The 12,351-nt window shown below is 44.6% G+C and overlaps 1 protein-coding gene across 3 annotated transcripts in view; it reads left to right on the top strand.

Annotated features, from left to right (window-relative positions):
* Positions 1 to 521: 521 nt before the first annotated feature.
* Positions 522 to 12,351, top strand: part of LOC131955252 (transcription factor Sp9) — a 43,252-nt gene continuing 31,422 nt past the window's right edge. For 2 of the 3 annotated variants that reach the window (XM_059319286.1, XM_059319288.1), the window contains exon 1: positions 11,369 to 11,457. In XM_059319286.1, the coding sequence (XP_059175269.1) occupies positions 11,437 to 11,457 (21 nt within the window). In that variant the 5' untranslated portion in view covers positions 11,369 to 11,436. Of the gene's footprint in view, positions 589 to 11,368; positions 11,458 to 12,351 lie in introns of those variants that run through there. The other variant, XM_059319287.1, reaches the window with a different exon arrangement.

The raw sequence follows: 12,351 nt of genomic DNA, 5'->3' as shown, positions 1-12,351 counted from the left end.
ATTGAAAGGGCCTTTATGCCGGAGTCGAATCGCCTTAAAAAAAAGTCCAATGTTTACAACACTATCTATCCACGGGGTATCCCGTCGCGCTGTTCAGGGGAAGAAACCGGGTGAGAAAATTGTCCCTAATTATCTCCTCGCGCTGGCCAGAGTTGAGGTTCGTAGATCGGGTGGGAAGAATCACGCTATTACCTTGAATTACACCCGACCTCTGTCTTCTGAGTCTACACACAAATGTTGCCTCTTACCTTGATGTATTCATACGCCAGTAATCGCTGCAGCGTGGGACTACATACAGACATTCTCTACGTCACAGCGCGGCTAATGGGAGCTAAAAGTTTGAGCAAATTGTAGACGCCTCCCTTAGTTCATCTAGAAAAACATATGTTAACGTCAGTCTATAGTTGATGTTAACGTTATAGTTGTAGTTAACGTCAGTCTATAGTTGGAGTTAACGTCGGTCTATAGTTGGAGTTAACCTCAGTCTATAGTTGGACTTGAAATCTTTTATTCGACAGTCGCAGCTTCAGAAGCAAGTTGGCAACTTATCTGGCAACTATATATATGACTATATATATTTGACTATATGTATGACTATTTATATATGACTATATATATGACTATATATATATATATATATATATATATATATATATATATATATATATATATATATATATATATATATATATATATATATGACTATATATAACCCACCCCCCCCACACCCCACCCCCACCTTTGCCTACGCCACTGTCCTGTCCGTAAGTTTCTTTCAACTAGAATATTGGATCTAGTACCTTGCTCCACGGCCAGTTTCCCAACCACCGCTTTGTTGAGTAACGTTTTAGTTGTATGGTGAAATTACATTTATAAGTATCAGAAGCTACGTGTAGGTTTCAAGAAACTTTTGAACGGTAAGTATGTTCCTGGTTCTCAAAAACCTTCAGAAATTTACAATTTGACATCATATTGTCATGACACAGCATATTTTTAGAACTATTGATTTGATAAATCTACCATTTCTATAACCCGGTCCACTTTAAATGCCATCCCAACCCTAACAAAAATTGACAAGCTTTATTGTACTGTGTGATAGTATCATTAGTTTTGTATCTGTAACTGTGAACTTAGAAAACGCAATTGACTACTGTAGAACGCTACTAAATCTCGAGTCCTCAGATCTCTTTAGATCCAAATTCTGGTTTTAAACAATTCAAATGTTACTAATACTGAAAACTGCTTTCGTAAAAATAAAATGGTCAAATATGTGTATTTCTAAATAGTTATAATTATAATATGTTTACAATTAGAAATACATGTTATATTTTTCTTGGTTCTTATATTTTCGGCGAAACTCCGTCTTTTAAAGAATGTGACCAACCGACCATTGCAAATGGATTGGTAATCATCGTCATCTTTTCCCGTTCTTGCCCAAAACACATGGGGCAGATGAAGTAGAGCTCATCTGTTTAGAGAGCCCTCGGCATACAACGGGGTAGTGTTGTCAGCGCTATGCACAGCCGCTTTTGTTTTCCTAAAGCGAGTCGGGTACCCATTAGAGCTGGGTGGACTCAGGGACTTCCAACAGAATCGAAACCGGTATCCGAACTTGAAACTTTCGGGTTAGCAGTCTAGTGCTGTACCGCTGGTAGTAATACTAATGTTTTATCACATTATTTTTTTTTCTACAATTTGTTTTAATGAATTAAAAACCTTCTGGTGTACACGCATTGCCAAAACAAAAGGTTACATCCGACTGTAAAGCCATGTAGGCCTATGAACCCTATGGTTGTATTTTCTCAACTTCGTCTCTTTATAATTCCATAGTGCAGAGCTAAAAGATTGATTTAAGCCTTGACATATGGCCCTATGTACTTCAATGTTTTAAGTCACCTTTTTGTATTTGATCTATTTTCAAGACTATTTCTATTTCTATTAATGTTTCATGCTTGTTGTTGCATGTCTGTTGCTGCTTGTTGTAAAACCTTTTTCCCCCTGTTGATTCCTGTCTGTTGTTTCATGTATGTTGTTTCATGTTTGTTGTTTTATGGTTGTTGTTTCCTGCCTGTGATTTATCAGATTCTCCACGCCCTGCTGCACTTGTTGACCTCCCGCCGCCATGTTTATCTGGCCAGTGATCGATGAAATCTGGCCAACGGTGGCCAACAGTGGCCATTGTGCAATCGTTGATTGACTCAGTGGAGGCACCTGCTGGGGGACATGGGGAGGTACGGCACAGGTAGGAGCTCTGGGGACATGGGGAGGTACGGCACAGGTAGGAGCTCTGGGGACGGCGCGAGCCTGGAGCTGTGTGGGGTGCCACTACATAACTGTGGTGGGGGAGGGGGAGCGACATGGGGTGCTACTACATAACTGCGGTGGGGGAGGGGGAGCGACATGGGGTGCTACTACATAACTGCGGTGGGGGAGGGGGAGCGACATGGGGTGCCACTACATAACTGCGGTGAGGGAGGGGGAGCGACATGGGGTGCTACTACATAACTGCGGTGGGGGAGGGGGAGCGACATGGGGTGCCACTACATAACTGCGGTGGGGGAGGGGGAGCGACATGGGGTGCTACTACATAACTGCGGTGGGGGAGGGGGAGCGACATGGGGTGCTACTACATAACTGCGGTGGGGGAGGGGGAGCGACATGGGGTGCCACTACATAACTGCGGTGGGGGAGGGGGAGCGACATGGGGTGCTACTACATAACTGCGGTGGGGGAGGGGACTAACAATCAGGTCGGTTCGATAGGATGAAGTCGGTCTGTGCAGTCCATTAAACGTGTTAGGTTGTTAGCACATAAAACATTGATGTGTGTTGTTTGTGTGGCCAAAGTTGATGTTGTGGGGTTGATGAAACTTGATGGTGATGTAGCCAGATGGGTCAAATAAAGTAGAGTTGACCTATTTTTTGTGACCTCGGCGTATGAAGGGATAGTATTGTAAACACTATGCCCAGCCGCTTTTACTTTCCCCAACGATGTTAGAAACCCATCAGAGCAGTGTCGCGCTCTACCGTTAGGCCACGCCGTCCATCAAATGTGGTGCTGGTGTCATTCAACGACCGTATTTTGCCGCGCTGTTCAGCTCTAGTCGTTCACACATTTTTCCTTGAGTTAATGTAAACTTTCAGACTTTCAAAGGAAAGTAAAACGTAAAAAACATGGAAGAGAAAACAGAGTATTTCCAGTATCTGATACTTTAGCAGTGTGAAGACAAAGAACTCAAACTCCAACATTTAATTTAATGGCTGCCATTTTTTTAAAGAAACAACGGCGGAGCAGACGAGTTAAAAACACGTGACAATGGACGTCCATAGAGCAGGCGAGTGAGCAGTCAGCGAGCAGACGGGTGAGCAGTAAGATGTCCTCCATTTTGTTCTCCAACATTCCCTTCTGTCCCCGCTCGCGCCGACCAAACACGTGACAAAAGCTAATTTACATAGCAGGGAGATCACTGGACCCCTGTCAACATTACCCCATCTTAACTAGAGCTCTTTTAAAACGACCATGTTTACCTCCCCTTTTTCGTGTTTGCGACTAGCTGATGCTACCCAAGTTCAACGCCGCCATTTGGTAAAGTTCCAGGCCAGTTGTGTGGGAGACTTGGTTCCATTTCACTCTGGCGGCACCGGCACACGGTCCGGTGTGACGTCGTTAGTCCATCTCACTCAGCCATAGGCGGTACCCAGCCTCAGGCAGTATCAACACTGCGGCCGTGTAAACACAAAGTCTTTTACTCCAGATGGTCTACACATCAGGCTACGATGGGGGATGGGGGTGGGGGGGGGTGACTGGGGGGAAACCTAAGTATTGGGACCTTACTTCTACTGCGGCTAAAAGTATTGGGACCTTACACCTACTGGGGCCACAAGTATTGGGACCTTACACCTACTGGGGCCACAAGTATTGGGACCTTACACCTACTGGGGCCACAAGTATTGGGACCTTACACCTACTGGGGCCACAAGTATTGGGACCTTGCTGGGGCCACAAGTATTGGGACCTTACACCTACTGGGGCCACAAGTATTGGGACCTTGCTGGGGCCACAAGTATTGGGACCTTACACCTATTGCGGCTAAAAGTATTGGGACCTTATACCTACTGCGGCTAAAAGTATTGGGACCTTATACCTACTGCGGCTAAAAGTATTGGGACCTTATACCTACTGGGGCCACAAGTATTGAGACCTTGCTGGGGCCACAAGTATTGGGACCTTATACCTACTGAAGCCCGCACCCCCCCCCCCCCCGCCCAAAGTACTGGGACCTGAAGCTTGCTAGGGCCACCTTCAGCATGTGGCCCAGCAGCTTAAGTGGGCCACTGACAAATGTTGATGGCTCCAGCATAGCCTCAGATAGACAGACATTCACATGGCACTAGCTGTATATTGTCGGGGAATGAAGTGGTAATTAAGTTTTTGAAAAGTAACTTGACATCGCCTAGAATCATTGAATAATGTGGAGTGAACTAACCCCGAGTTGTGTATATCTCCTTGCTTTCTTGACAAAATAAAATAATTATTTTTAAAAAATGTCATTGCTAATGAATAGAGTCTTTGAGCCAAGCGTCGCCGAAGGCTAAACAAGAGCTCGCCTGTGGCGATGTTGATAATGGGGAATTTTTCACGGGGGGAGCAAGCAGCCCAATCATTTACTTGAGATCGGTAGGAGAGGGCCGACAAGAGGGCCGAGCATAAGGGCCGACAGGAAGAGATGTGAGGCGGGGAGACAACAGGGCAGGCCGGGGGTGAAGAGGTGAAGCAGAGGTTTGTCTGCTAGCATAAAGCTCTCCCCCCCAGCGGCTCCCGTCCTTACAGCCAGACCAGTCGGTGTTCCACCCTCGCCGCTCGCCATTCAGGCGTTTTAACTTGTTTCAAGTGCTCTCTGGAACATAATCAAAACAGGAGGTCATTACCGTCTGCTGGGAGAGTGCAGCGCTTCTCTTGCTGGACGGACCAACAATATCTTTTGGCGACAGAAATCCGGACGGCCAACGTACAGGGGAACACCGGCGTATTAGCCGGCACCGGCTCCGATCATTCGCAACACCCGCCATTATCTCCGGCCATGGAGTTTGTAATTAAATTAAACTCCGGTTAATCAAATTAATTATTTGAAAAAAGTCCCCCAAGCTTGTTCAGTAAGCGCCTGTGTTAGATGAAAAGCTCCAATGGGACCCTACTTGAATATCAGCTTTAATAAACCAGACCGTTGATGTGTGCAATCCTCTAACTATTACTTCTGTAGTTTTGCTTGTTTAACTTGTAATTACTTGTATAGATATAAACAAGCTAATATTTCTCAACTAGGAACTTCAACATTTCAACAACAACACGGCTATCACGAGATTCATTGGTGTGGTGCTTGGCAGAATATTTTCCATTGTCACCATTAGCAAACTCGTCTGAAAGAAAAATATGTGGATATTTAATGGGTGGGTTGCATGTAGTTAACTAATTAACAAACTCGTTGTTTTTTTGTTTTTTTTTTAAAAAAAAGGTTTTTCTTCATAGCTTCGACGTCAGTTCTTGATGATACGCCGTAATCACGTAATGCCATCACTTAACTATGTCAGTCTCTGGCCATCATTTTGTCTACGATGTTTGACAGTCTCTGCCCGTCATTTAACTAGTCTCTGCCCGTCATTTAACTAGTCTCTGCCCGTCATTTAACTAGTCTCTGCCCGTCATTTAACTAGTCTCTGCCCGTCATTTAACTAGTCTCTGCCCGTCATTTAACTAGTCTCTGCCCGTCATTTAACTAGTCTCTGCCCGTCATTTAACTAGTCTCTGCCCGTCATTTAACTACAGTCTCTGCCCGTCATTTAACTACAGTCTCTGCCCGTCATTTAACTAGTCTCTGCCCGTCATTTAACTACAGTCTCTGCCCGTCATTTAACTACAGTCTCTGCCCATCATTTAACTACAGTCTCTGCCCGTCGTTTACATACAGTCTCTGCCCGTCATTTAACTTCAGTCTCTGCCCACCATTTAACTACAGTCTCTGCCCATTGATCTGAGAGCCCCCAAACTCTGCCCATTGATCTGAGAGCCCCCAAACTCTGCCCATTGATCTGAGAGCCCCCAAACTCTGCCCCTTGATCTGAGAGCCCCCAAACTCTGCCCATTGATCTGAGAGCCACCAAACTCTGCCCATTGATCTGAGAGCCACCAAACTCTGCCCATTGATCTGAGAGCCACCAAACTCTCTGTATTTCAACCAAGAGCTAGACAGACGAATGCGGCGCCATGTCCGCTAATCTTTTAGAAGCTAGCACTGATGGACTTGATCCAGACGGCACTGCTTTCTGCGACCATTTCATTCACCCAGGATCGATCGTCTGCCCTGACAGGCACCCCTACAAGAAATAACTGGCGCACATTCAGCGGACAGTCGAGCAGTTGGCGGCTTGAGTTGTTTGCTGACCGATATGGTGGTAGTCATTGTTTTAAACTGCTGGAAGCTGCAAGTGCTCACGTACGTGCCAATACATGGGTACATGTGGGTGGTGCCTGAGACACCCCCCCCCCCCCCACCAAGAGAAGAGGAAAGTATATGAATGGGGTGCGGTTGTTTTTAACTCGTTATTTTATTTTCGATCATTTCCTAAAGGAAAAATAATTTTCTTCAAATGTGATAATTATGTTTGAATACCCAGTTCCCACAACACGACTATACGCACCACACAACTATACGCACCACACGACTATACGCACCACACAACTATACGCACCACACGACTATACGCACCACACAACTATACGCACCACACGACTATACGCACCACACGACTATACGCACCACACGACTATACCCACCACACGGCTATACTCACCACACGGCAATACTCACATACCCACCACATGACAATATCAACCACACGACAATACCCACCACACGGCAATACCCACCACACGGCAATACCCACCACATGACAATATCAACCACACGACAATACCCACCACACGGCAATACCCACCACACGGCAATACCCACCACACGACAATACCCACCACACGACAATACCCACCACATGGCAATACCCACCACACGACAATACTCAACACACGGCAATACCAACCACACGGCAATACCAACCACACGGCAATACCCAATGCCCACTACATGTTCCTACCCACGCCGATAACCTAAATAAAATTGTATCTGGTGTTTACAGCTAGGGTGAAATGTGATGAATGTCTAACTTATACCAAATGATTGTAATACCAAATGATTGAGTGACTCAAATACTAACTAAATGATTGTGTGACTATAATACAAGATGATTGTGTGAGTCCATTTTAAAACGATACATCCCTGGCCCAGTAAAGCTTACGTCCTGGCACCACACCTAACTCTGCCGGCTCCACACCTAACTCTGCCGGCTCCACACCTAACTCTGCCGGCTCCACACCCAACTCTGCCGGCACCACACCAAACCGTACCAGCTCCACACCTAACCGTACCGGCTCCACACCTAACCCTGCCGGCACCACACCTATCCCTGCCGGCACCACATCTAACCCTGCCGGCTCCACACCTAACCCTGCCGGCACCACACCTGTCCCTGCCGGCACCACACCTAACCCTGCCGGCACCACACCTAACCGTACCGGCTCCACACCTAACTCTGCCGGCACCACACCTAACCCTGCCGGCACCACATCTAACCCTGCCGGCTCCACACCTATCCCTGCCGGCACCACATCTAACCCTGCAGGCACCACACCTAACCGTACCGGCTCCACACCTAACTCTGCCGGCTCCACACCTCCCTCTGCCGGCACTACATCTAATTCTGCCGGCTCCACACCTAACTCTGCCGGCTCCACACCTCCCTCTGCCGGCACTACACCTAACTCTGCCGGCACCACATCTAACCCTGCAGGCACCACACCTAACCGTACCGGCTCCACACCTAACTCTGCCGGCACCATATCTAACCCTGCCGGCACCACACCTAACTCTGCCGGCTTCACACCTAACCTTGCCGGCACCACACCTAACCGTACCGGCTTCACACCTAACTCTGCCGGCTCCACACCTCCCTCTGCCGGCACTACACCTAACTCTGCCGGCACCACATCTAACCCTGCCGGCACCACACCTAACCGTACCGGCTCCACACCTAACTCTGCCGGCTCCACACCTCCCTCTGCCGGCACCACACCTAACCGTACCGGCTCCACACCTAACTCTGCCGGCTCCACACCTAACCCTGCCGGCACCACTCCTAACTGCCGGCACTACACCTAACTCTGCCGGCACCACATCTAACCCTGCCGGCAGCACACCTAACCATACCGGCTTCACACCTAACTCTGCCGGCACCATACCTAACCCTGCCGGCACCACACCTAACCCTGCCGGCACTACACCTAACCCTGCCGGCACCACACCTAACCGTACCGGCTTCACACCTAACTCTGCCGGCACCATACCTAACCCTGCCGGCACCACACCTAACCCTGCCGGCACTACACCTAACCCTGCCGGCACCACACCTAACCGTACCGGCTTCACACCTAACTCTGCCGGCACCATACCTAACCCTGCCGGCACCACACCTAACCCTGCCGGCACTACACCTAACCCTGCCGGCACCACACCTAACTCTGCCGGCTCCACACCTAACCCCGCATTGACCAGTGCGAGTGTCCATGACGGCCACACGGGATAATGACGGACATTGAGTCAGTGTCATGCATGGGGTGACACGTGGACATCTGCCGGAGCACGAGACGAGCAGACCTGGCGCCAACAAAGGGACGGACCCCGGGGATTACCCGAGCAGACCCAGCCACTGTAGGCTAAGACCAGTTCAGCTGACACGATAGGCCGTGGGACGGGTAGGTCTTACAACACGGGCACACAGCGACAATACCATCTAACATTGGATACAGCAACAATGCCATTTTACATGAATGGGGCCATTTTATCACCGTTGTATCACCATTGTATCACCATTGTAACACCATTGTAACACCATTGTAACACCATTGTATTACCATTTTATTACGACTGTGTGTCCAGTGTATTAACTAGTCCTATTCATACATTGGACAGATTCTTACAGTGTTTAATCCAAACGTTTTTTTTTTTAATTCCTCAAGTTTAATAATGTATCGTGAGCTATTAGACAAGTATTTAATCTATAGACGATAAACGTGTTAAAATTAAACAACAGCTGAGATCACCGTAAAAGCGACGAATGAGTGCTGATTTTTTAACTAATTTTACGAGGAATCTAATCCGATTAAATTTGTAATTTTGTATTATTTTATATCAAACTCTACGTTTCCACTTTTAAAAAAAAAGTTAAAAATATTAATATCCTGTGTGTGGTTTAAAATACCAAACTTTGTGTACAAATATGAGGTGGCGGTAAATAAACATTAATATTATCTAAGGGATCGGTGTAAGCTATAATTACAATCTGCAATGTGTACAAAGTTTCAGTCTTGTGTGATTGACTATGTGTACAAAGTTTGTCTTGTATGATTGACTATGTGTACAAAGTTTCAGCCTTGTATGATTGACTATGTGTACAAAGTTTGTCTTGTACGATTGACTATGTGTACAAAGTTTCAGCCTTGTATGATTGACTATGTGTACAAAGTTTGTCTTGTATGATTGACTATGTGTACAAAGTTTCAGCCTTGTATGATTGACTATGTGTACAAAGTTTGTCTTGTATGATCGACTATGAGTACAAAGTTTCAGCCTTGCGTGATTGACTATGTGTACAAAGTTTGTCTTGTATGATCGACTATGAGTACAAAGTTTCAGCCTTGTGTGATTGATTATGTGTACAAAGTTTGTCTTGTATGATTGACGATGTGTACAAAGTTTCAGCCTTGTGTGATTGACTATGTGTACAAAGTTTGTCTTGTATGATTGACTATGTGTACAAAGTTTCAGCCTTGTATGATTGACTATGTGTACAAAGTTTGTCTTGTATGATTGACTATGTGTACAAAGTTTCAGCCTTGTATGATTGACTATGTGTACAAAGTTTGTCTTGTATGATCGACTATGAGTACAAAGTTTCAGCCTTGTGTGATTGACTATGTGTACAAAGTTTGTCTTGTATGCTTGACTATGTGTACAAAGTTTCAGCCTTGTGTGATTGACTATGTGTACAAAGTTTGTCTTGTATGATTGACTATGTGTACAAAGTTTCAGCCTTGTATGATTGACTATGTGTACAAAGTTTGTCTTGTATGATCGACTATGAGTACAAAGTTTCAGCCTTGTGTGATTGACTATGTGTACAAAGTTTGTCTTGTATGATTGACTATGTGTACAAAGTTTGTCTTGTATGATTGACTATGTGTACAAAGATTGTCTTGTGTGATTGACTATGTGTACAAAGTTTCTCTCTTGTGTGATTGACTATGTGTACAAATTTTCAGTCTAATAATGTTACTGTTGTAAAAAAACACAGGCTGGTGTTACTGTAAAAAAAAAAACATAGACTAATGTTACTGTTGCTACCACACCTGGGGCTAATGTTACTGTTGTAAAAAACACAAGCTAATGTTACTGTTGTAAAAAACACAAGCTAATGTTACTGTTGTAAAAAACACAAGCTAATGTTACTGTTGTAAAAAAAACACAGGCTAATGTTACTGTTGTAAAAAAACACAAGCTAATGTTACTGTTGTAAAAAACACAGGCCAATGCTACTGTTGTAAAAAACACAGGCTAATGTTACTGATGTAAAAAAAAACACAAGCTAATGTTACTGTTGTAAAAAACACAGGCTAATGTTACTGATGTAAAAAAAAAAACACAGGCTAATGTTACTGTTGCTGTAAGACCTGAGGCTACCCGAGCCATCAACACCCTCATCAGCCACTTTGTCTCGCGTCTTTTTGGTTACATCCCACACCCTCCCACACCCTCCCATTCCACCCACAATACTCCCACATCCTCCCCTCCCCCTCCCACTACCGTTAATTAAAAAAAAAGAGCTCCCGTCAATCGCAGGCTATCTGACTTGATGGTTTTTTCCAATTTTTTTTTTTGGCTTCATTGCTTTAAAAAAAAATATAACCGCGAAATAGCGAACGTTAAGCCGAATTAAAAAGGTGCAAAAGTCATGGGATTAAAGATTAATCTGTTCCCACAAACAAAACAACGGCCGTATTTCTCTTTCTGTCATTCTCTGCCCATCTGCCCCCTCTCCCTGTCCTTCAATCATACAGTTAAATAATTTCCTCTGACAGCTGAAGCGATGGCCCCGCCCACTCCTCAGCGCGCGCTCCCTGCGCCGTGCGTGGTGGCGTCTCTGCGTCAAGCAGGTGCCCGTTATGTGGGCGTGTCCCGGCACTTGAGGGCAAGTGGCGCTGATTGACGCCGTGTCCCCCACACATTCGGCTGGACCAGCCCCGGACTGTCCGATCTATTGGCCGGCAAACATGGCGACGACGCTCATCGGGGTAAGTTGGAGAGAAAATAAATTCGTGTCACATCTTTGTGGTGGCCCCTATGTCCAGTAACAGAACATTTAGTAAGCCGTTACTTTACTTTATCCAGTCAATTATTTCTTCAATATTTTAGCAATGAAGGCCCGTAAATCCAACTTTCCAGTGAATAATTTATTAACGCAGTGAACATAATTCTAATAATGGAAATCTTTTAAATAATATATTTAAGTGCAATGAATATTTATTTGTGTAAGCCTTTTAAAGTAGATTGAATTTTCTATACGTGTTGGACAATAAAAACTTAGTCAGGGATCCTAAACTAAAATAAAATGAATAATATTATCAATGTAAGTAGTCCACAACTGTCCAGTTTAATAATTAAGATAATTAAAGTAGGTTAAAATGTCCAAGGATAATTAATAAATGTAGGCCCTAACTAACATCCGGCACTTAATGTTGATCATGCCAAATATATATCTCATGTAGATCTAGATAGGCCTAATGGCATGTCCAGTAGCCTATAGGTTCCAAAGATAGACCTAATTTAACGTGTAGGCCTATAACATAGACCTAATTTAATAAGATAGACCTAATTTAATGTGTTAAATATAAACATAATTTAAATGTGTCAAAGATAGACCTAATTGAATGTGTTAAAGATAGACCTAATTTAATGTGTACGCCTATATGATAGACCTAATTTAATGAGATAGACCTAATTTTATGTTAAAGATAAACCTAATTTAATGTGTTAAAGATAGACCTAATTTACTGTGTTTAACTTAGAACTAATTAAATGCATTTAAGATAGACCTAATTAAATGTGTATAAATTGGACCTAATTAAATGTGTATAAATTGGACCTAATTAAATGTGTATAAATTGGACCTAATTAAATGTGTATAA

The sequence above is a fragment of the Physella acuta genome, unplaced genomic scaffold (assembly GCF_028476545.2).
Source record: "Physella acuta isolate Inbredline_101_S28 unplaced genomic scaffold, ASM2847654v3 ptg001059l, whole genome shotgun sequence".
NCBI classification, from domain to species: domain Eukaryota; kingdom Metazoa; phylum Mollusca; class Gastropoda; family Physidae; genus Physella; species Physella acuta.
This window is presented reverse-complemented; position numbering and strand designations above follow the sequence as displayed.